General features: G+C 38.6%; 1 protein-coding gene across 1 annotated transcript in view; it reads left to right on the plus strand.

Annotated features, from left to right (window-relative positions):
- The window catches only part of MACO1 (macoilin 1), a 57,007-nt gene that overhangs the window by 12,621 nt on the left and 18,170 nt on the right, over positions 1-26,216 (plus strand). The window contains exons 2-6 of the mRNA XM_067724719.1: positions 2,490-2,631; positions 4,178-4,304; positions 8,656-8,779; positions 10,556-10,734; positions 11,986-12,487. Of these exons, the coding sequence (XP_067580820.1) occupies positions 2,490-2,631; positions 4,178-4,304; positions 8,656-8,779; positions 10,556-10,734; positions 11,986-12,487 (1,074 nt within the window). The remainder of the gene's footprint in view (positions 1-2,489; positions 2,632-4,177; positions 4,305-8,655; positions 8,780-10,555; positions 10,735-11,985; positions 12,488-26,216) is intronic.

Consider the following 26,216-nt stretch of genomic DNA (forward strand, 5'->3'; position numbering starts at 1 on the left):
CAGTGAAATGGTTTGTTGCCAGCTAGACTAGGATCCTGCCATGCCTGGGAGCACTTGGGGCAGAGAGCAGTCGGTAGAACTCTGTCTTCTCCACTTGGGGAATAGTGACAACTAGACATGATGAGGCACCCACCATGTCTTATTCGGCTACATTCCACACACAGCCCCATGGGAAAAGGATTCATCAGAGAAGTAAATACATTTCCATGACATTTCTTAAATGCCTTAGGAATATGGATGAAAGGCTATTATTTCTTCTTTAAAACCTAGAAACAATTCTAGAAACAAGGAAAAAACCTTTTACTTTTATTTATTTATTTATTGCTGTACGCGGTCCTCTTACTGTTGTGGCCTCTCCCGTTGCGGAGCACAGGCTCCGGGTACACAGGCTCAGCGGCCATGGCTCACGGGCCCAGCCGCTCCACGGCATGTGGGATCCTCCCGGACCGGGGCACCAACCCATGTCCCCTGCATCGGCAGGCGGACTCTCAACCACTGCGCCACCAGGGAAGCCCCAAAACCTTTTACTTTTAAAGCCAAGCTTGGAAATCTAGTTTCAAACTAGATTTGTGCTCCTGAATGCCTGCGTGTCTCAGTTCTTTCTAACAAACTATGCCTTACTCTCCACTGGATCAGTGATGGATTTAATGAATGAGGATGAGAGCTCTGTCCTCATCTGGCTAACATGACTCTAATGAAACTAAAAGGTGGGACTTAAGATTCAAGCTTGTGGACTTCCCTGGTGGCTCAGTGGTTAAGAATCCGCCTGCCAATGCAGGGGACATGGGTTCAAGCCCTGGTCCGGGAAGATCCCACATGGCCACGGAGCAACTAAGCCTGTGTGCCACAACTACTGAGCCTGCGCTCTAGAGCCTGCGAGCCACAATTACTGAGCCCACGTGCCACAACTACTGAAGCCCACGCGCCTAGAATCCGTGCTTCGCAACAAGAGAAGCCACTGCAGTGAGAAGCCCGTGCACTGCAACAAAGAGTAGCCCCCGCTCGCTGCAGCTAGCGAAAGCCCGCGCGCATCAATGAAGATCAAATGCAGCCTCTAAATAAATAAATAAACATATGGGGGAAAAAAAAGATTCAAGCTTGTGTTGTGGTTTGCCTTGGGTTCCTTGATTCTACAGCAAACCTCTTAATCAAAACTTACTGTTGTGCCCAAAGAAGTTCTACCAAGAATTAGTATTAGAAATTGACCCTAGTTGCAAATTATGTATCATTATGATACTGTAACATTAAGGGTCATATGTGTCTGTTCTTGACATCTTTTACCTGTGTGGCTTTATAGGGCATAGAAGGAGGCCTCAGTGCTGGATCCTGCTTTTGTTAATTTTACCCCAAGAATATAAGTCTTTTCGTACCTTATTTTAACATATTTCAAAATTATTTATTAAAAGTTTTGATTTTATTGTTCATGTTGTATATTCAGACAGCTAATTTAATCAGCAATATTGGAATGTTTGTATTGCAAAACACCATGCAAGGCTGTTGCCCGAGTCAAAGTGAATTTTAGGTACTTCCCATCTGTATATCTTAGAAAACCTTTAAAAAAAAATACCTAAATTGAACCTGCTCCAGAAATGACCAGATTAAAGACCTAGAATTAGGGGCTTATTAATAGGTAGAGTCTGAAAGCTTCTGTTATCTATGATACAACTAATGAATTGGAAGAATGGGCTTTTAGATTATATGAAAAATATATTTTTTAATCCAGGTCCTTACCTTGCTTTCAGATATCACAGTGGTTAGATATGTGTTCTGACTGGCTTATCAAGGTGTGTTTCTATTTAACGTAAGTCCAGAGGGAAGTGGGAGCACACATTAACATCTCAGCTAGAGCAAGGCTGGGATCTTTCAGGGTTTTTTTCTTTAATGTACATTTTGGTACCCTCACAGCCCTTGGAAGTGATTGGCATCTGCTCCCTAAGTTAATTTCTGTCTGTTTTGGGAAGTCATTTGGTTGTTGTTCGGTTAATTCACATGAATACTATAGAGAGAGGCAAGAGGAGAAACGGGGGGAAAAAGACAGAATTCTTCAAGCGTGTAGGGATGTGCATCAAGAATTTCAAAGACTCTTCAAACAGATGTTGAGGGGTGGGGAAACAGCAAATTTCAAGCCACTCAACCATGACATTTCTTCTAATGAAGAACAGCTTGAAAGCTGTAATTTTGAGAGTGTTGCAGTATTGTGAAGTCATATACTTAGCACATTTTAAAATAGTGGTGAGATTTAAGTGGGCCTTTTCCATCTTAAATGGAATTAAGCATTTTGGGTCATCGTCTTATTTTGGTAGTTGTGGGTCTCAGAATGAACACCAGAGCTTTTAAAATTTAGGTGGGCCATGGCAGCATCTCTTTTTGTCCTTTATCTCCACTATTTTCATAGTATAGGAAGATATTTTTTGTCTCTTTAAATAAAGCAGTGAATTTTCTTTTTCTAGCTCTTCACAAATGACCTTGAATTCTTTTATATTTTGCAGTACGTTTTTATACCTGAAATTCCTGGTAGTGTGGGCACTTGTCCTCCTGGCAGATTTTGTCCTGGAGTTCAGATTTGAATACCTGTGGCCATTTTGGCTTTTCATCAGAAGCGTCTATGATTCCTTCAGATACCAGGGACTGGTAAGTTTATTAATGTATATATTTTTCAAGTGTAAAAGATTTATTTACCCTTCTAAGAAAGTCTTCAATAACTGATAGTGAAACTGTTTAAAGTAGATTTTATTAGCAATACTTAGGTGACTGTACTGAGTAACAGGGTCTATGGACTGAAACTAGCCTTTGAGGCTATTTTGTCCAAACCCACTGATCAAATCATTTTACTCCCTCCTCTACCATTCCAGTGAAAAGAAGGGGAGGGAGGGAGGATTTCAGGAGGAAGACAGAGTAGTGGATAAAGCAGTAATTGCCCAGTTCTACTCTGAAGTACCTCTGGAGCCCCTATCACTGGCTTTGTGACTGGGTTCGAGTTAGAGCAGTGGTTCTCAGACTTTTTGGTCTCCAGATCCTTTACACTCTTAACAACTATTGAGGACTCCAAAAAGCTTTTATTTATGTAGGTTACATCTATCTATTTTTACTATATTAGAAATTAAAACTGGAAAAAATTTTAATACTTTTTAATTTAAATAAAAATAAAAGATTAAATTTTTATTTAAAATAAAATAAAATTTAAAATAAAAATTGAATACTTAATTCACATAAAAAAAGCAATAATAAACCCATTACATGTTAATACACATTACATTTTAAAATGAAAAATAACTGTATTTTCCAAAACAAAATAATTAGAAGATTGACTACATTTTTGAAAATCTCTCTAATGTCTGGCTTAATAGAAGACAGCTGGATTTCCATATCTGCTTGTGAACTCAGGTGATTACAATATCACTTACCGTGTAACTTCTAGAAGACACCACCATACTCCTGAGTAAATGAGCATGAAAGAGGCAGATAACGCCTTAGTATTATTATGAAATTATTTTACCTGGGAGACTCCCTGGAAGGATCTCAGAGATCCCCAGGGATCCCCAGATCATGTTTTGAGAACTACTGGATTAGAGCAAGGGCATAGGCCTGGGCTTGCTCCCTTGATTGACCTGTAGTTCTGTTGTGTTCCAGAGCCACATCTTAAACCTGTACCTCTTCTACCCAGGCCTGGTGCTTTGGTCAGAGCAAATCCATGCCTTGAAAAGATGGTTTTGAGCTCATGTCCTGTTAGTAATAGATAATGATGTGTCCAGAGGAAGCTGCATTGTTAAAATTATGAACATCAGTGTAATTCTTGCCACAACAGCCTCCAACAGCCTATCCTTTAAGAATGAGTCTCTTTAGTAATATTTTGTGAGGAGAGAGGAGGCTTTTCTGTGTTAAAATTCTGTTTCTTTTAGGTAACCCACCTGTGGAGTCCAAGTAAACTCACTGTGAATCAACCTGTTTGTTCTGGTCCAGTTCTTCATGATTTGAGGCCATAAATAGGATTACTCTTTAATGCTAAATTAACGACTACTTTTTATATGGGTGATTTTAACTATTTAAAATTTCCTGTTGTAACTTGTTCTGTAGTTATTGCATAGCAGTTTCAGAGATTTTGTCCAACGTGCTTTTAATAATCTGTTTGAAATTAACATGTTCTAAGATATGTTTTTTATTTTGTTTTTCCCTTTAGGCCTTCTCAGTATTTTTTGTTTGTGTAGCATTCACGTCAAATATAATATGTCTGCTGTTCATCCCCATACAATGGCTTTTTTTTGCTGCTAGTACATATGTGTGGGTTCAGTACGTATGGCACACAGGTAAGTTTTAATGGTTTCTTAGATAGATAGAAATCTTAGATTCAAACTTTTTAAATGTGATTTCCTTGAATAAATTATTTAGAGTTGAGTTTAATGTGAACATTTTTTTAATCCTTCAATTTTTTTTAACATCTTTATTGGAGTATAATTGCTTTACAGTGTTGTGTTAGTTTCTGCTGTATAACAAAGTGAATCAGCTATATGTATACGTATATCCCCATATCCCCTCCCTCTTGCATCTCCCTCCCACCCTCCCTATCCCACCCCTCTAGGTGGTCACAAAGCACCAAGCTGATCTCCCTGTGCTGTGCTGCTGCTTCCCACTTGCTATCTGTTTTACATTTGGTAGTGTATAAATGTGGACATTTTAAAGATCCCTTTTCATAATAGATTATAATATACCTTTAAAATTTATTTTTTTATTATTGAATCAAAACTTTAAGCCTTTATGATTTGATATTTTGATTGTAGACATTTCAGTTACCAACTCTCATTATGAAGATATCCGATATCCATTTTTTAAAAAAAAGTTGAAGCAGGTTTTATTTAGGTGGACTTGAAGACAGCCATGTGCCAAATAGGAAAGATGTTCCTTCAGCTTCAGTATTGAAAGGAATGTCAGAAGTCATTTAGTTGAACCCTTATTTGGCATAAGAGTCCCCACAGCATCCCTGGCACATGGTGGTTTAATCTCTGATTGAAAATCTAGTGACAAGGAACTTACTACTGTTGTTTTGGGGCAACTGGAATAGAAAATTCTTCCTCCTACTGAGCCAGAATTTTCCTCCTTACACTTTTGACCCAGCATGTCTTGACTGTCTTGGGACTCACTGATCACTTAGGGGATATAAAGGGCTTTCCCCAGAAAAACACGTGGGAATATACAGAAAAAAATTTTTTTTTAATTTTAAAGGGCTTACAGACCACCCCTCTAGTCCAAACATGGGACCCCTGCATTAGAGCCACACTGAATGAGCATAATCTTCCATCCATGTTAACATTTCTTTAGAGCCTTAAAGACACTGTCATATCCTCTCATCTTCTTTTCTGTAGACCAAAGCATTTCCGATTTCATCAGCTTTTCCTTGGATGTTATTTTAAGCACTTACACCATTCTGATCTCCCTAGTTCTTAGTGGCTCTCTAAACCAAAATGTACTATTTCAGGTATGTTCTGACTTGAGTGGAGCTACGTAGCCACCTCCCTTCTTCTTAGAGCTATTCTTTTGCTATTACAAACTAAGATGACCTGAGATGTTTTGATAGCTCCAGTCCACTATGAAGCCTGCACAAGGGATGCATGGGGATATGATGATTGGCTCTCAGATCATCACATTTCTCTGCAAAGCTGCATGAAACTTGATTCCTAGGCCCAGCTGCAACCTGTAGAATTTTGACTGCTGTTGGAGCACCAACTAATAAAAGCTGTCTGGAGCAACAGTCATTCTCTTCTCTAAATGCTATAAGGATGATGTTGTCCCATGGTAGAAGACACAGTTCAGCTCTTATTTAAAGTATCCACTTTGAGCATTGTTTTCTCCATCTTTAGCGCTCTCTCATATCTGACTGAATTTATAAGCTAGCATGCTGGTTCCTTAGTCTGCTTTCCTCTAGTTAAAGTGATTTTCCTATATACCAGTTTTTACTTCTATTTCCTTGTCCTGGCCCTCAGTTTTGAGTGAGTTGCCATTTATACTTGTCATTCTCTCTAGGTCTTAGCTTCTTCTCTGTCATGTGAGGGTAGAGTAATCTAGATAGTGTTTAAGGGAGCCTTCGAGCTCAGATAATCTCTGACTCTGATGAACTATAATGATTCCCTAAATTACTTTAATAATGTCTTAATAGTTGAGAAAAAACTACTCATATAACTGTTAATAGAACCTATTGGAGTTCTGTGGGTGACCCACAGGGCAGCAATGAAGCTAATGTTATAAATGTTATTGGCCTCTCTTTAGCTCTAGGCTCAGAAATGCATGTTGGATACCTACGTTATGAAGTATGTTTTAATTTGGAATGATTAGTGAACAAACAAAACTAACTTTGTGTTCTTATTAGGCCCAATAAATGAGTGCAATTTTTATAGCTTGGGATTAATTTCTCTTTCAGTTGTTAAAATTTTAAATTTTTCTTAAGAATGTTACGAATGGTTGATGAAATTATATATTGCCACAAAAGAATGAAAATATTATATCATTAATTTTTCTCCTTGCTATTAAGAGGGAGAAAACAGGATATAAAACTGTATGTACGGGACTACCCTGGAGGTCCAGTGGTTAAGACTCCACGCTTCCACTGCAGAGGACACGGGTTCGATCCCTGGTTGGGGAACTAAGAGCCCACATGCCGCACAGCATGGCCTAAATACATACATACATACATACATACATAACAGAAGCCAAAAGAATACCTAAAAACCACCTGTATATACAACAAGACTATTATACTAGTTCAAAAATATTTTCAACGTGGTTTGATTTTATTTATTTTATAGGTGTAGAAATATGGGTAGTTTATCCAAATTTTTCTATTTTTTCTGTAATGTGCTTATTTTGTTTATGATAACTTTAGAAATTAATATAGGGAGTACAGAATATAAATTTTTTTAAATGCATTTTGAAATGAAATTGAAAATGCATTATCTTAAGGGTTGCTGTTTGTCTTCCTGCATTGTGAAAATACCCTTTTTCCAGTACATTAAATCTGTAAGAATGGTTGAGACCATTAGCTGTCTTCACGGAGCTTCGAGTGTCTTCTTACCTTATGGACTAGGTCTATGGGGATTTAGGTTCTCCTTAGAAGCAGATTCATTGTTATCTCTGTGATTTGGACCCAATTTGTATAAACTGTGGGCCTCACTTTACTCTTCCATAAAATGAAAGTTGGACTAAGTGATCATCTTTCTAGTACCAAGATGCTATAATTTTTCTTGTGTTTCATCCTAAAGAGTCTTAGAAAAAAGCCATTTAGTTCTTCAGGTCACTGAGTGTTCCCTCCAGTTCTGTCTTCTGTAACTTGCTAGCTTTATATGGTCTCAAAGGAGATCTTTCCAGAGTTAGTGGATCTCATGCCTTTGTGGTCTATCTTTCATGAAATATCCCATTATTAGTCATGTCCTGACATAGATGGACATAGCCTACAGACTTTGATTCTAAAGCCCAGTGAAAATAATCTCATTATTTGAGTTTTATTTATTCTATTGCAAGTTGCTTTTTCCTACATTGAAAATTGTTTTTAATTACAAAAGGAATATGAGCTTGTAGTTAAGAAAAAAAAATTTTTGAGTAATACTTAAATGTCAGAAACATTTCTTAGTGCTGTGTAACTCATTCTTACTTAAGAATTTGTGTTTTTAACATATTTTGTGCTAGTACAGATCTTCATCCTTTTGAAAAGCTGTATCATATTTCATTATATAGATTTATCATAATTAAACATTTCCTGTTGATAGACATTTAAGTTCATTCTAAGTCCTAATTTTTGCTATTGCAAATAATACATTGAATATTCTTATACATTTTTCCCAGGGCTCTTCTGTATTTCTGTAGGGTAAATTCCTGGAATTGGAATTTCTGGGTCAAAGGTATAAGTATTTTTAACTATACTGCCAAATTGCCTTCTAAGAAAGTTGCCCCAATTTATATTATTGCTGAGTATGAGAAGGAAGTGTTTCACATATCTTCCCTATACTATTACCCATCTTTAAAATTTTTGCTTTATCTGATAGGCTAAAATAATAGAATCTCATTTAAAAAATTTTTATCTCCCTAATCAGTAATGAAGTTGGCATCTTTTCACATGTTTTTTAGCCGTCTATATTTTTTCTTTTATGACTTCCAAATTTTTTTCTTCAGTTGACTTTCTATTGATTTGTAGGAGCTCTTTGTATGCTAGGGCTATGACTTCTTTGTTTTACATATATTGTAAATATTTTCTGCCAGAATGCTTGTTTTTATTTTTGTCTATGATTCCAGGCATCTTTTGTCATATAAAAGCTTTCGGTTTGGATCATATTGCTTTTTAATTAGTTTGGAAGTCTTTTTTTTAAATTTATTTCTTTGCTTGTGCTGGGTCTTAGTTGCAGCAGGTGGGCTCTTTAGTTGTGGCTCATGGGCTCCTTAGTTGTGGCATGCGAACTCTTAGTTGCAGCATGCATGTGGGATCTAGTTCCCTGACCAGGGATCAAACGCAGGCCCCCTGCATCGGGAGCGCGGAGTCTTAATCACTGTGCCACCAGGGAAGTCGCGAGTTTGAAAGTCTTAAAGTTACTGTAGTTGAACCAGTCTCCCAAACAACCCATCTGTTATATTAGTTAATGTTTCATTGATGCTTGTCTCTCTGCTGCTTTCCCACAGAAAGGGGAGTGTGTTTGCCCACAGTATCCCTCTGGATACTCTTTGTTTATATTGAAGCAGCAATTAGATTTAAAGATCTCAAAAATTTTCATGTAGACCTTTGTCGTCCATTTGCTGCTCACTGGTGAGTATTATGTGTATTCTTAATCTGTAATCTAATTCAGTGTTTTCAATGTAGAATGGTAATTTCAATTGTAAATTTTTTCTCAGAGATATTACATGAATCCAAAAGATAACATAACATGGTGTGGTAAAGAACATGAGCCCTGTAGTCAGGCAGATGGGTGTTTGAATCCCAACTCTGCCCCCTAACAGCTTTGTTGCCTCGGACACGTCACCCTCTCTAAGCCTGAGTTCTCTTACCTATATGTTGGGAATCTGTCTCATGGGGTGTCATGGGAAAGATGAAATAAGGTGATATATGTAAAGTGTTTAACTTAATGCCAAGCACATAGGTGTCTGATATATGTTATCTATTTTTATTGTAATCAGATAATGATTCCAAAAAGTCTTAGTGAAATATATGGCTATTTCATGGAGCTTAAATGAACTTACAATTTCCTTTGCCTATTTACAAAAGTAAGAGAATATTATTAATAATTTTTTTTTTTTTTTTTTTTTTTTTTTTTTTTTTTTTTGCTGCACGCGGGCCCCTCACTGCTGTGGCCTCTCCCATTGCGGAGCACAGGCTCCGGACGCACAGGCTCAGCGGCCATGGCTCACGGGCCCAGCCGCTCCGCGGCATGTGGGATCCTCCCAGACCGGGGCACGAACCCACGTCCCCTGCATCGGCAGGCGGACTCTCAACCACTGTGCCACCAGGGAAGCCCTATTAATAATTTTTTAAGGAATATTATTTTTAACCTTAAACCATGAAACGTTTTAAAATGAGCTTGATTCTTGTTTATATCTATTGCGGAAATAACCACGTAATGTATATTTCTTTTAAATAAACCAATTTTTGCTAATATTTGTGGCAGAAACCAAAACAAATAGGAATCAACAACAAAAAAATAGTTTCCAATATGTTTAAAGTCTTTTCACAAACGAGTGAATTAAATAAACCTGGTCAGTAAAACTTGTCACTTTAAATTTGTGGTGTGATCACGTTTAGACTAATTATAATTGTTGTTTTCATGTTAATGAAGCTTCATATGAGTTTCAACAGTGTTTTCAGAGACTTTGAAATGATATTAGACAGACTGATGAGTTGAATGAAAATATTTCAACTTTTTATCCCAGAGATTAGAGTTGTAAGTACAGGTGGTTTAATTTGTTGGTGCAAACCAATTGTTGGCACTGTTAACATCAGATACTTAGTTAAATGATTCTTGAATTTATGTTTGATAGAGTGTTTATGTATGAACTAATTTTCCAGGAATAACTGGTGACAGTACCCCTCAGGCAGCAAGAAGATTAGTCACCTGAATTTGACCCTGCCTTCTAGTATTAAAAACCAAATGATGTCCTTTTGATTTTTTTAACACTTGTAATGTTCACTTATGACCACTCATAAAATCTCTACCCTGTTAGTTCTTAAAAGCATACAGATGCCTAAGTTCTAATCATGCATAAGGCAGTTCAATGTTAATCAAAGACATTAGCCACTGTATCCAACAGTCCCTACGGTAACTCCTTGAGTTCATTTGAAGAATGCCAAAGTCTGATGGGCAGCCTTTTATGGTCCAGCAGTCCTGCTGTTCCCTGGGGGTTTGTTCTACGTGCCAGCTGCCTCTGATTTCCACAGCATGCATTACACACTACGTGTGTGTTTACTGAATGCTCAACTATCATCATCATCTAGAATTTCTTAATTTCAGTCATAGGTGTCCTCATGTACTTGATGCACATGTTGTTTGTTTTTAACTTACAATTACTGGCGGGATTGTCTTCTTTCTAGTATTGGGTACCCTGTGGTGACTTTGGGCTTTGGCTTCAAAAGTTATGTAAGCTACAAAATGCGGTTGAGGAAGCAGAAGGAAGTGCAAAAAGAGAACGAATTTTACATGCAGCTTCTTCAACAAGCCCTCCCCGCAGAGCAACAAATGCTACAAAAGCAAGAAAAAGAGGCTGAGGAAGGTAGGTCTTTACTCTAAAGCTATTGACTCAATAGGTTAGTCATTATTTTGTCTGTCAGTTGTTTTTGTTTTTTTTTTTTTTTTTCAGAAAAGTTGCTAGGGCTCTGGAAAATTACCAAGGCTTTTCCTCTCTTCTGGTGTGCCTCTTCAGGGCTGTTGCTTTGTTTGGTCATGAAATACAGAATGTGCGTGATGTTTTCTACCTAGTGTCTGAAGGCCATGTGCTTTTAAATACGTTTATTTTATTATTTTTATATATTTCATTTTTATAGCTTATTTTCTATTTTAATATTTTATTTGTTATAAATATTTTAAAATATTTATTCTCAGTAACAAAATAGTGTATATAACTATGTGCATTTGTAATTGAAGCAAACCAAGAACCAAAGTATAAGCAAGATAGAGATGTAAACATACAGAATTGTTTTATAAGTCAGAATTCTTCTGAATAGAGCAAAGATGGCTAGGTCTCACTTTAAATGGTTTGTATAATGCAACATGGATCTCAGATTGACCTTTTTCTAATACAACCTCTCTCATGAATATATAACCAATTCAACAGATGAATTGATAGCAATACCAGTTTTCTTTGGTTTGAGAGGGTCATGTTTTTAGTTGATACATGACAAAATCTTATTATCTGGTGTGGTGCAAAATTATCTCTTCAAGTAGACTTTGACAAGTTGGAATATGTAGACCTGATACAGAAAATTCTTTGTAAGTGGCCTAGTAAATGATAATAGACTTTTTATTACTTTGATGAGAAAGTCCAGACAGAGGATAGATGCCCCGTATCCTAACATCACACCTTTTTGTTTCATTTAATCTCTTTCTTTGCAGTAAAATTATTAAGTTTGTTTAATCTAAGCATCTTTTAAAATGTGACCTTTTAAGAGTATGATGTGCCTGTGCCCTATCACCCCCGTGATAGACAAGTTTGATTTGACTGATAAGTGACGTATGACTTAATTGTAAAATCCTCATATTATTTTCAAGGCCAAAACTTTAATGGCTTGGTGTTCATAAGTGATGGCGATTTTCTAAATGTGCAGCTTCTCAAATTTACTTGGATTTGCTTCTTGAACTTAGCATACGTGGTGTGGTTATTGCTTCTGAATGAGTTTGCAACTGAATATAGTGCGTTTCTAAGCGTAGATGATGCAGTTTATTGAATCGATCCATTGTGTTTTTTTACAACTAAATATTCCAGTGTGGGTTTTTTTTGCTTGTTGGTTTGTTTTTGGTATTGTAGCAGCCAAAGGATTACCTGATATGGATTCCTCAATCCTCATACACCACAACGGAGGTATCCCAGCCAATAAAAAACTCTCCACAACTTTGCCAGAGATAGAATACCGAGAAAAAGGGAAAGAAAAAGACAAAGATGCCAAAAAACACAACCTTGGAATAAATAACAACAATATTCTACAACCTGTAGACTCTAAAATACAAGAAATTGAGTATATGGAAAACCATATCAATAGTAAAAGATTAAATAATGATCTCGTGGGAAGTACAGAAAATCTCTTGAAAGAGGACTCATGCACTGCTTCCTCAAAAAACTACAAAAATGCCAGTGGAGTTGTGAACTCCTCACCTCGAAGTCACAGCGCCACAAATGGGAGCATTCCTTCCTCATCTAGTAAAAACGAGAAGAAGCAGAAATGCCCTAGCAAGAGCCCAAGTGCACACAAGGACTTAATGGAAAACTGTATTCCTAATAACCAGCTAAGCAAACCAGATGCACTGGTAAGGTAAGTGTGTGTGCTGTGACCTTACCAACGCTTTCCATAAACTTGACTTAGGTCTTGAAAAACACACTTCCAAGTATGCCTGTAGGAATTGTTTGTGATCAGATACTGTGACAACTAACTTTGTGGTGTTTGACATTCAGTGTTTATTTCACATGGGTTTGTTGGTCACCTGTGCCGTTGTCCAGAAGCATTGACTCCAGCTCTTTCCAGTGTTCTGAGTGAGTGGTGACAGTGATTACTTTCCACATTTGACAAATTTACATGTAACTTGATTCTTCTCATGGTTTTGAGAGGCATATATTTAGTCCTTGACCTCTTCTGTTTGCGTATCCAAAGTTCTTGTGGCATAGACACAAAAAGAAGAGTGTGTGTCCTGTTCATGCAAATCTTTGTCAGATAGATAGAAAAATGAGGGTGGGGGTGGAGAAAGTTGTCCTTTACCACTTTGGACTTGTTCTTGATTGTCCACTTAAAATATGAATTATCCCCCAAATAATTCTGGGAAAGTTAGGTTTGAAAAATAATCTCTTTCTAAAAATTCCATAAGTAAATACAGTTGATCCTTGAACAACGCGGGTTTGAACTGCATGGGGCCACTTATATGTGTTTATTTTTCAATAGTAAATACTACAGCACTACATAGTCCTTGGTTGGTTGAATTTGCAGATGTGGAAGAACCATGGATATGGAGGGCCAACTGTAAATTACACTGGGATTGACCCCATGTTGTTCAAGGCACAGTGTTAGACATGGATTTTAATCAGAAATGTTCCTTTCCCCATCTTTAAGTTAAAGAGTAACGTTGTATTACCTTGACTGGCTCAGACTTAATTTTGCTGTATTTTATGTATTTTATAAAATACACATATGTTCATTTTACTTCATATCTTTCCATTTGGAAACTGAGATCTGAATTGGAGCTTTTTTAATTTTTTCTCCTTATGTTTTAAAATTGAAGTATAGTTGATTTACAGTGTTGTGTTACTTTTTGGTGTACAGCAAAGTGATTTAGTTATATATATATATATATTCTTTTTCATATTCTTATCCATTATGGTTTATTACAGGATATTGAATATAGTCCCCTGTGCTATACAGTAGGACCTTGTTGTTTATTTTATATATAGTAGTTTATATCTACTAATCCTAAACTCCTAATTTATCCCTCCCCACCCCCTTTCCCCTTTGGTAACCATAAGTTTGTTTTCTATGTCTGTGTGTCTCTTTCTGTTGTGTAAATAAGTTCATTTGTATCATATTTTCGATTCCACATATAAGTGATACCATACGGTATTTGTCTTTCTCTGGCTTACTTCACTTAGTAGAATAATCTCTAGGTCCATCCATGTTGCTGTAAATGTCATTATTTCAAGGAGCTTTTTAAAAATACATAACTCAAGAGTGCACTTGTAACTTCTTCCCTCCACTAAGTTATCTTTATTCCTCTTCCTTTGGCTTGCTTCAGAACAGACAATTTATGAGAGAAGGTTTTTCTAGTGTTATGAATTAGATTATTAATTTGTTTTAGTTTTCTTATTGGCAGCTAGATGAAGGGAAATATATGTGGGTTCTACTGCTGAAGTCGCTAGAGGTTTCAGAGCCCTCTGCCACTTCTGGAAGCATACATGCTGTTGCTGATGCCAGGCTGGCATCCACATCTGTTTGTTTTGACATTCTGCCCCATCATACTCTGCAGAGAAAACACTCAGCAGAGAACTCTCTTCCATTTGCCCATGGGAGAAAGACCAATTAGTTGACCTTCTATGTCAAAGGGAATATCCCACAAATTTACTATATGCTATAAATGAAACATCTGCCACCATCTTTTTAACATCCTTTCTCCTACACAATTTTAATAATAGCAGTCAAGTCAAAACAGTTTTCCTCTGTAGGGTGTTGCAGAGAGAGAGCAGTCAAGGCTCAGTCTTGTGATACCACCTCACTTGGGCCCCACTTGTCATGTTGGTTGACTCTACTACCTGATCTGCCTTAGTAAAGAATTTCAAGGTCTCAGATGGCCCATTTTCCAGTCGTGGGTCCAGTGCTCCTGTGCCTGCTCCTGGGGTATATACCTCTTCCTGTGGTCTCTAATGTGTCCTCTGATGTGCCTTGATCTGAAGGGCCCCAGGATATTACTCTGCTTTAGGCAATACCTGCTGTCAAATACCTAAATATAAAACGTTATATTTAAATAATTTTATAAGCTTCCATAGGATTATTTTCAACTTTTAATATAATATTATAAAAAATAAAGAGATGATATAAATATCCAACAATAGGGGAGAAATTTAAATAATTATGGTCCATCTATTCCATAGATGTTTAATACAGAAATTACAAAATCATATTTTTGAGCCATATTAAATAATATAGGGAAGTGCTTATGACATAATATTTCATGAAGAAAGTAGAAAGCAATCTTATTAAAAACATTTTGTTTTTCTAATATACACAGAGAAGGGATTTGAAGGGAAAGGAACCAAAATGATAACAATAGTTAATTGCTCCATGATAGTATGGGGGCTTTTAATTTTTCTTCTCTCATGCATTTTCAAGTTTTTCTATGATGAACAACAATGAAAGTTTATAAAAGGAAAAGGACATCTATCCTAGCGAATTATCACACTGTCCCTCGCCCTTCTTGGCTATCTCCTGTTTCTTCTTCCTTGACTTCATGTATGTTTTGATGAATATTAGTAAGACTGTAACGGATCCAAACCTGACATGTTTGAGCTGTTAGTCACAGAGTGGATTTGTTATCTTCAGATGGAAAGGGCTGGGCTCAGTGGTCTCTAAGGCTGCTTCTGATGCAAACGTACATAGGCTGACAGTATGTACATGAGTCCTTTGCTCCTGCAGGTACACCCAAGGCTGTGTATAGTTCCAGGCTGGCTATAAGGATAAGACTGATCATCCCTTTTATAAAGCTTTTTCTAAAAATTGTTTGAAAACCAGTACTGTATTATTAATAGTAAATTAATTGCAGCACATTCTACATAGCTATGTCTGTCTCAGTATCATGGTTGAAAACTACTGTATTTGAGGAACCAGTTCATTGATTTTGGGGGAATATTCATTAGTACACCACCTTCAAAGAATTCTTGGAGATCGGTGTGGCTGTCAAAATAAGGTTCGATGGTCGTTCCCTGTGAAGGAGCAAGCAGTCCTTCAGGTCTTTTCACCGTCTCGCCAAGCTCCAAGGATGTTCTCTAGTGTGCCGTACACCACAGGCTGGCAGACCACTGCACACAGGCCAAACTTGGCCCACTGCCTGTTTTTGTAAAAAAAAGTTTTATTGGAACATAGCCACGCTCATTCATTTACATAGTGTCTATGGCTGCTTTATTGTGGCAGAGTTGAGTAACTGCGACAGAGACTCTATGGCCTGCAAAGCCAAAGATGTTTACTCCTAGCCCATAACAGAAAAAGTATGCTGATATATGTGCCACATCTTCTTTATCCATTCATCTGTTGATGGACACTTAGATTGCTTCCATCTCCTGGCTATTGTAAATAGAGCTGCAATGAACATTTTGGTACATGACTCGTTTTGAATTATGGTTTTCTCAGGGTATATGCCCAGTAGTGGGATTGCTGGGTCATATGGTAGTTCTATTTGTAGTTTTGGAATATTACTCAGCCATAAAAGGAAACGAAATTGAGTTATTTGTAGTGAGGTGGATGGACCTAGAGTCTGTCATACAGAGTGAAGTAAGTCAGAAAGAGAAAAACAAATACCATACGCTAACACATATATATGGAATCTAAGAAAAAAAAAAAAGTCAATGAAGAACCTAGGGGTAAGACGGGAATAAAGACATAGACCTACTAGAGAATGGACTTGAAGCTGTTGGGGGGGGGGTAAGCTGTGACAAAGTGAGAGAGTGGCATGGACATATATACACTACCAAACATAAAATAGATAGCTAGTGGGAAGCAGCCGCATAACACAGGGAGATCAGCTCGGTGCTTTGTGACCACCTAGAGGGGTGGGATAGGGAGGGTGGGAAGGAGGGAGACGCAAGAGGGAAGAGATACGGGAACATATGTATATGTATAACTGATTCACTTTGTTATAAAGCAGAAGCTAACACACCATTGTAAAGTAATTATACTCCAATAAAGATGTTAAAAAAAAAAAAGTATGCTGATAGATCCACTAAGGTGGGGGAAGGTGGGGAACTTGGCAGTAAGTGTTGCCTGTAGGCTCCTTCCCAGGAAAAGTTTGGGAACTCGCTAAAGCCACTCCAAAGTCCTCTTTTGGTTTGAGAAATACGTATCTTACAAAATGACCCAATTTCTGCCAGCTTGATTTCTGAATTCTTTACCCAAGTTATTTAGAAACAGACTTATAATATTGGTAGCGAAAAATATTTTTAATTCTGATGTGGAAAAAACTACTAGACATAAACAAAAAAGCAATGAGGAAGATCAGTTATTTTAAGTAAGTGCTGGGTTAGAAAGGAATCCTGTAAATTAGAGTGAGGTTTGCTCAATTTTTTTCTTCAGTGGTCAATTTTAAAATATTTTAAGTGTGAAAAAATTATAGAAAATTTAGGTAGAAAAAGGAGGAAATATATGACACAAATCACTGTTAAATTTTTGTTGTATTTCATCAACTAAATTTATATAGTTGTGGCCATAGTGTTTGTGTAGTTTTTTTTTTATTAATTTGTATTGGAGTATAGTTGCTTTACAGTGTTGTGTTAGTTTCTGCTGTACAGCAAAGTGAATCAGTTATATGTATACATATATCCCTTCTCTTAGATTGCCTTCCTATTTAGGTCATCACAGAGCATTGAGTAAGAGTTCCCTGTGCCGTACAGTAGGTTCTCATTAGTTGTCTTTTTTATACATAGTAGTGTATATATGTCAACCCCAATCTCCCAATTCATCCCCCCCCTCCTTCCCCCATTGGTATCCATAAGTTTGTTCGCTGTGTTTGTGTAGTTTTTGTGTCCTGCTTTTTTCACCTAAATTATATTGAAATCATTTTCCCAATTTAGCCTAACACTGGTTTTCACTTGATGTGGAATATTCCATGGCAGGTCTGTGTGATCATTCAGTGGTCACTCTAAGATCCGGCAGGTCAGGGTGCGACACCTGAGCTGCTTTCCTGTAGTTTCAGGAACTACAAGCAGAAGAGCCAACACTTTTGTTTGTACTTGGCACAAAGCTCCCTCTCAAATACAGCCCAAGACTGTGGGGTTTCTTGTTGGGGTTTGTTACTTGTTTCAATTTCCTGGTTAAGGGAGAGAATTTAAAACTTAGTACAAAATGTAAAGTGATCATATTCTGTAGAAATGTGGAAGCAAAAGTCTCTTCTTGGTTTATTTCCATCCCGCCTTTTCTTTCTTTGTTTTTTGTGTTCAAGACAGAAGATTAACCTTTCTTGTTTCTAGTGCTTATTCTTAATAAGATATCAACTCTTTAACATAGTTGAATAATGTTTGGTGTGAAGGGTCATGAAGGAAAAGTGTCCACAGTTTGCCTAGTAGAGATGCATTTTACAAAACTGAGTAGAATTTAGAATGATGCGTGTTTTTTTTGGAACTGCAAGAGTTCTAAGAGACAGTTAGACCAGCCTCCCCAACCCTGTCTTTTTAGCAGAGAAGTAAACAAGCCTTACAAGAGTAAATGGCTAGTCCAAGTAACCCAGCTAGAGTGGTAGTTACCAGGACTGGAACCGAAATTTCTTGACTTCTGCCTTTGCTGTTATACCATGCTGCTTAAAAAAAAAAGTTTTATCAACCTGCTTTATTTCTCTGTTTTTTAAAAACATTTTGTGTTTTTGTGTTTTTGTTTTAAATGCACACACAGCTAAAGCTGACATAAGGATGGGCGCCAGAGCTAAGTTTTATGCTCTCGTGGCTAAAATCTACAGAAGAAATGCTTAGGATTTCAGAACTCACTTAATTTTACATTTTTCTAGAGATATGCTCTTTTAAGTGTTTTAAAAATTCTTGCTCTTGCCAAAGACACAGGGGTGTACTTATTTCTGAACAGAAAGGGGCCATCCAGTCGTACCCTTGAAAGCTTACAGGGTCTCTGAGAATTCAGTTCTGGTTAGTGCTACGTGGGAGTTAGTCTGGTTCAGATAGCCTAGAGCCACCCAGCAGGAAATTTGCCCTTTAGCAATAAATCTGGGGTAGGCCTAGCTTGACAGCAGCAGAGCCAAGAGCCTTGAATTGGAAAATTTAGGATTGGGGATGTAACCATCAACTTACCCTGAGGAAGGGCCACCAGTGACTGCTTTGAAGTGCTGAGGTGCTGGGGTGTGGGCGTGGCCATGGTGGTAAGTTCTGAGGGTGAGGGTGGGGGTGGGTTTTCTTCAGGGGAAAGTGGAAATCTGGGATATGTTTTCATATATTGAAAAGTCACTCTTTTTTCCTCTCTGAATTCATTTGGTTATTTTAAGCACACCAGAATGTTATTACTTATAAGTTAGTTTGTTCATACAGTTCTGCTTATTTGGAGACTTGAGAGCCTTGGGAGAAAAGGAGGATTTTTCCAGTAATCAGGATTTTTCCAGTAATCACTAAGCAAGTGTGATAGCCCTGACTCAGAGGGGAGGGAGGAGGAGAGGAGGGATAGAGAAGCACTTTAAGACATTTTAACTCATTCACTGACACTGAGGAGTGTTTAACTTACACTCATACCCAGGAACTAACTTATATTACTAGATCTGGGTCTTAGGGAAATATTTTGGGATCATATAGATTAATGACAACATACTTCATAAATAGTGTTCTGATCCATCCGTGAGTATATTGATTGTGTTTTTAGTAGCTGTGATATGAGTATTTGTGACTCATCTCTTTCTAGGTTAAGCTGGTAGGTGAGCAAAATGTCACTGGTCTTCATTCCACTTTCTAGCCCATATAAACTTTGTGTTTATGTTTTATGATTTTATGTTTTTCTTAAGGGGGACGAAGATAGCAAAAGCTAACAACAGCCAACTTTCTTCTTTGACAGGATTTGCTGATGCCACAGATTGCTCAGGTGGTTTGAATAGCAGTTCTCAGTCTTTGTACTTCTGCATTTAATCTTGTCTCCAGACACCAGCATTTGAGATTGTCATGTAACCTCTGCCTTATAGAAGGCTATTTAGTGTGGTCTTGCTGTTGGGAGAAAAACAACAGACAGTTTACACTACTTCCTATTTTTCATTTCCCACATTTTAAGGTGTCTACACACAATTAAAAATTATGTATCCATTGAAAGGAAATGGCCATATTTTTAGATACTGATTTTTAATAATCAGTGGGTTCAGTATGATTTTGGTGTGAATAGCTGTGCACAAGAGCAGAGTAAAGATAATCCAAGAAGCCCCTGTTTTGTCATCTTAGAGATTGTAGGCACAAAGCGAGGGTAGAATCCAAAATTGAGACCTGACTATGGGAAAGAAACAAGACAGAGCAGTCAATTCCAGAGGAAGAGCCCACGAGCATTCCCTGAGACAGATACTCCAGGGGGAGGTGGCCTTTTATGGACCTTTCCAGCCCTCTCCCAAGTCCCTAAAGAGTCCTACGTGGGAAATCACAGTAGTTTAAGTGGGGAAGTTTACAAAGGAGTCTCTTGAAAGGTGGAAACTCATCTTAAAAGAAGGTAATGGAAACACCCCAATATTGATTGTTAAAGGGGCGGAAATAGCAAAACAGATCATATGGTATGAACCATTAACAAAATATGGTTAGGTATCATTCTTATATACACAGAAAATTATTTGAAATAGTATACACCAAATGGTCAATTGCAGCTGATTATAGGAGATGTTTACTTTCTACATTGTCCATTTCTACATACTTTGAATTTTTACACGGGCTTATTATGCCCATAAAAGAATGTAAGCTCGACCAGGGCAGGGACCTCCTTTTTTCTTGTCTGCCACAGTACACAGTGATTGCCACAGGGTAGATGCTCAGTAAATACTTGTTGAATGAATATTACCTTTGTGCAGGGAAAATACTAGATGGGGGCAGGGGGAGGAAAGATGCAGTGCAGTGCAACTCAAAGGCTTTTGAAGGTGGAAAACCTAAATATTACATTAGACCAGGCCAAGGACCTGCCATCCAGTGTCAAACTATTTGTTGTTCTTGAGTAAGTTGTTACTGATTTTATTTCTAAAAAATAGAAGGACTTTCCACTCTAAGCCCTTTTCCTTGGTATTTCCCAGAAAGTTTTAAAATTAAGTACTCTGTCAGGACTTTTTTCCAGGCTGTGAGGAGGTTACAGGGCAAGGGGAGAAAACTCCTCCAAGGGACTTTTGAAAAAGCCATTTGCTCTGCCAGTGAGTTGGTTGTTCCTCAGGGCCAAGGAATCCAGGCACAAGCCACATGTCAGCCAAGAACTCGGAGGAAATCTCAGTTTGCCTTGTCTTATTCATCTTTCCTGGTGGGTCTTGCCTTCTCTCTTCCCCCTTAGCTCTAGCCATTCTCTTTGTCTTTGTGGTAGCTGGAGAGAGAGCTTGGATTCCATGTTTCCAAACTTCCCTCCAAGGAAATCCCCCTGGTTAGAAAATGCATTGACTGCTTGTATGTCATCTCTGGTGCCAAAGAGAAAATGGTGTATTTGTTTGTTTTCTTTTGCATTTGAATACATTTTGCTGTGTGTCAGGAATAGTTTGTGGAAGAAAATATGACCCTGGGTGACAGTGATTGGGGCTTTGGGGCTTTACCCTGGCTGCTTTCCCTACGTGTGCTACCTGTCACCTGCATTGACAACCTGTGCTGCATAGTGACTTGCCTGACACTCTCCTTGTGCGTGGTGGCTGCCAAAGTAGGCCTTTCCGCTTCCACAGGTGCATTTGACCATTTACTTGTAACAGTATCATTTCTAGCTGAGAGGTAAATTTAGTAAAAATACGTGACATTTCAGAAAGAATTAGATTAAATATGTTGGATATAGCTGCTACTAAATTTTTTGGAAATTATTAAGTGAAAATAAATTCTTTGGAAATTATTAAGTGAAAAAAAGTAGTAGAGCCATATTTCTATTTATTAGTAAGTTCAGTGTCTCTGTGGAAACATGTTTTTGATTTATATTAGTCTAGCATTGTTTCTGAGCAGATATACATTGTTGGACCTGATTTATTTTCATTTTCTTCCATGCTCATAATATTTAAGGTACCTGTAGGTTTTATTTGGTTAGCTTTGTTTATTATATTAATTCATAATATAGTTTGAATTTATTTTAACCATTGCAGTGATTTAAAACTATAATATTCTGGGATATAAATGTGGTAATAGAAGCATGATAATTTTATACTTAAGCAGGCCTATTTTGTGACTTGAAAACCAAGCAGCACTTTAGGAGCTAGGCATTAATGAATTTAAGCCAGCAGTTTACTTAGTCTGCATATCCAGGTGATCAAAAAAGATCATTATCTATGTTGTATGGATAAATTATGAAATAACACAAATTATTTGGTGGGGGGAATCCACATTAGAAACATTTTTATGTTGAGTACTGAGAGTTTATTCTAAAACAGGGATTTCTGATTAGCCAGCTAGAAAGTTACCTCCCTAGAATTCAGAAGGAACTACTATAAAATGTTGTGTTAAATTCTGAGTCAGTACCCCTGCTGGCACATAACGAACTGAGATTTCCAGCTAAGGGAATTAGAGGTGGATTCCCTGAAGGGGCGGAGCTCCAAGGAAAAGGAACTGTATTCTTTAAATGTTACTCACACTACCATTTAGAAACTGGCTATTTGAGTACTTTGACCGCCAGTGTGGGTATACTTCAGTCTGTGCAAATCTCTCTGGGATCTCTTAGACCTCTTTTCTAGTCAGCTGGGACTCTCAGAATTAAAGCAAGTTTTAGTTTCTTTTTTATGGAAAGAATGACAACTCCTCTCTCTCGTAAGGTACGTTTCACCTTTCTTGGTAGAGTGTTGTAACAGATTTGAAACAGAAACAGTGTAATGAACTGGAAAGGACCACTGCCCTTACTGTCCCCCTGGCTCTAGAGAGGGTGTTGCGGACTCCGGCACGTACAGGAGCGAGGCAGGGCACAGGTGTGAGCAGGGGGCCGGGGTTGGCATCGTTCGTACTCAGTACTGCACCCGGCACGTGGGAGTTGGGAAGCACATGCCCTTCCAGACGGCCCAGCCAGGTGTTGCTGTGGGGTTGCAGGCCCGGTGTTGCTAAATCTTCCGATATTCAGAGGAGATGCCAAAATAGGTGTCTTTATGTGAAATCTCACAGTTCCACAACATTTATTTTTGCATCATGTGGAGGAGAGTGAAACAAACATGTTCATGGGCCGGATTGGCTCACCAGTCTGTAACCTCTGCACCTGACCCTTCTGTTACTCTTGTATTTTGTTCCATCCCCCACTGACCCCACCAGTCAAAAACTGGACTCCTGCAGGAAGGACTTGTAGTTAGGGGCAATCTGGTAATTCCCATGCACGGATCTGCCATGTATTGATGGGAACTTTTTGCCTTCTCCTGTCCTTGAGTTCCGTGTGCTCCTGGAAAACATGCACCTGTTGACAGTGCCCCTCCAGAGTCAAAGACTGCCATCTTTTTTGTTGCATCCTCACACCTGACCGTGAGGCCTTCAGACCACTTAGAAGGAGAGGGGACAGCCTTATGGTAAGAAGGGTAGTTTGGGTCTCTGGTGTTCCTCAAACCATACGGTATAGAGGCCTCCTGTGTCTAAGGCAGGTGACTTACTCCACACCAAGGTGTTTTTCTGCCGTGTTCTTGGAGCATAAAATACACCGAAACAGGGGACATGGACAGTGGTTATTTGCAGATTTCACAGACCAGCCAGTTTAGAATCTGGACCTCCCAGCACCATCCCCTGTAACGTGTGTATACTGTCAAGGCTGATGTCAGAGCGATGCCTGCTCTCTTCTTTTACAGGGAGCCCGGGCAGGGCCATAAACTGCAGCTCTAGAATCTAGATTTAGACAAACTGTTGCTTTGATGGGAACTGATGAATGGGAAGTACAGGTAGTTGATGTAGATTTAGGAACTGAGGTGTCTTCTACTTCAGAAAATTAAGTTCGCCTTCCTTGGAGTGACCTAAAAAGTTTAGGAAGTAAAAGAGTTGGGTTTTCCCTAAGGCTTTCAGATTATTTCTGAAACTGGCCTGTGACATGGGCAAATCTAAGAGTAACAGTGAATGTTGAAAAGCCATGGAAAGCAAATTAACAGCTTCCTATTTTGAAATAACTTTTCTCCCAATCATAAAATGATAATTAAAATGTTAAAAATAAGCTGTTGATTACTTCCAATTTTGAAAATAAAGAAGAGGTGGCCACTATCTTTTTTTTTTTTTTTTTTTTCTGCGGTATGTAGGCCTCTCACTGCTGTGGCCTCTCCCGCTGTGGAGCACAGGCTCCGGACGCACAGGCTCAGCGGCCATGGCTCACAGGCCCAGCCGCTCCGCGGCATGTGGGATCCTCCCGGACTGGGGCACAAACCCGTGTCCCCTGCATCAGCAGATGGACTCTCAACCACTGCGCCACCAGGGAAGCCCCACTATCTTAATGTATATCCTCTCAGTCTTTTTTTCTCTTGCATAAATACATATTTTCACAAAACGAAGCTCATACTACGTATAATGTTTTGTAATTGTCTTTTTCACTGACTATATCATGAGCATTCTCCCATGTCATTGAATATTCTTCCTCAGTGGTTTTTTAAAAAATTAATTTGTTTATTATTTTTTTGGCTGTGTTGAGTTTGTTGCTGCATGTGGGCTTTCTCTAGTTGCAGCGAGCGGGGGCTACTCTTCGTTACGGTGCACGGGCTTCTCATCGCGGTGGCTTCTCTTGTTGCAGAGCGTGGGCTCTAGGCGCGTGGGCTTCAGTAGTTGTGGCACGTGGGCTCAGTAGTTGTGGCTCGCAGGCTCAGTAATTGTGGCACACGGGCTTAGTGCTCCGCATCATGTAGGATCTTCCCAGGCCAGGGCTTGAACCCATGTCCCCTGCATTGGCAGGCGGATTCTTAACCACTGTGCCACCAGGGAAGACCCCAATGGTTTTTTAATGGTGGCATGTCAGTCAGACACATGAATATACAATTTATTTAGCCACTCTTCTGTTGAATATTTGTGTTCCTGCTTTTTTTTTTCTTATTATAAATAATGCTGCAACAAACACACTTTTACACAAATCTTTGTGTGTATCTCCAGTGTGGGAGAGGGATGATGTATTAACAGATATGAACATTTTAAATACTTTTTTGATACAAAGTATCATATCTGACCACATCTTTTAAGGACCTTATTAAAAATACTAGTTCATGGCACCCATAGCTTTATTCTTAAAGGGCTTCAAGAAGTCAGTTTTCTATTCCGTGAATGGCCAGTGAAATCCTCTAGATTTCCTTTCCTCCTCTGTGTTCCTTAATGAAAATGAATGTGTTTGACAGATTAGGGAGCAGAGACATAAGGTACTTTGTATTATGGTTTCACCTAGCAATCAGGTAATCAGGCTGTTGCTTATTTTTGGATACATGTGCCTGGTAAGCAATTGTAGTAAACACAGTGAGACCTGAGGCAGCTTCATTTCCTTATTTCCAAAGCTGTGGTTTATAGGATATACTAGAGCAGCTTCAAGTCAGTGTAGGCCTCACTTAAGACGAAAGACATTCATGTTTTTATGTGAATGACCCATGCTACCCAGCCTGTCAGGGTGAATGATCTGGAAAGGCGGGAAGGGAAGGAGTTGGTGGAGAAGGTGAACAGTATTTCTTCTGGGGACAGAGCTTTGATTTATGAGCTCAGTTTCCTGCATAGACAGTTGTGTGGTCCCTAAACAAGTTTTGTCTTGTATGATTAACGTATGCCAGGGGATCTCCTAATGGAATTAGGTACGTAGCGAGATAAAGCAGTTGCTCTTCGTTCAGTCTTTTTTTTTTTTTTAAACATCTTTATTGGAGTATAATTGCTTTACAATGGTGTGTTAGTTTCTGCTTTATAACAAAGTGAATCAGTTGTACATATACATATGTTCCCATATCTCTTCCCTCTTGCGTCTCCCTCCCTCCCACCCTCCCTATCCCACCCCTCTAGGTGGTCACAAACCACCTAGCTGATCTCCCTGTGCCATGCAGCTGCTTCCCACTAGCTATCTATTTTACGTTTGGTAGTGTATATATGTCCATGCCACTCTCTCACTTTGTCCCAGCTTACCCTTCCCCCTCCCCATATCCTCAAGTCCATGCTCTAGTAGGTCTGTGTCTTTATTCCCGTCTTCATTCAGTCTTTTCATGTGCACCTGCCTTCCTGATAAGCAAATGCCCCTTTACCCCTGTCTCCTTCAGCCACTACTGAAACTAAAAATCTGGCGGCCTGCTGTAGATAGGTTGTTTCCAGAGCCTCATATATCATAACGCTAACCCTGTTCTAATCTAAGCACTGAGGAAATGGACACAGAGCGAGGGTTAGAGACATGGTCTTGGAAGGGTTGGAAGAAACTTTAGAAATACACTTCCAGCTTCTAATTTTAGAGCACCGCCAGTCCCTGGCTTCAGAGAACTTTTAGGCTCTTTAGAAATAAGATATATACACAGGAAAATATTAAAAACCAAAACAAATATAAAAACAGCACAGGGAAATGGTTTAGTGCCAAACCAGAAACACCAACAGTAAGGGCTTTCAGATTTCAGAAGGAGAGGGAAATCAGCACCTCATGGTGGAGAGTTTGGTTTTTGTTTTTATTTTTTAAGTGGGTCTCGAATGAGTGAGACTTGAAAATTGCAGGCCATTCC

This window comes from Pseudorca crassidens, chromosome 2 (assembly GCF_039906515.1).
Source record: "Pseudorca crassidens isolate mPseCra1 chromosome 2, mPseCra1.hap1, whole genome shotgun sequence".
NCBI classification, from domain to species: domain Eukaryota; kingdom Metazoa; phylum Chordata; class Mammalia; order Artiodactyla; family Delphinidae; genus Pseudorca; species Pseudorca crassidens.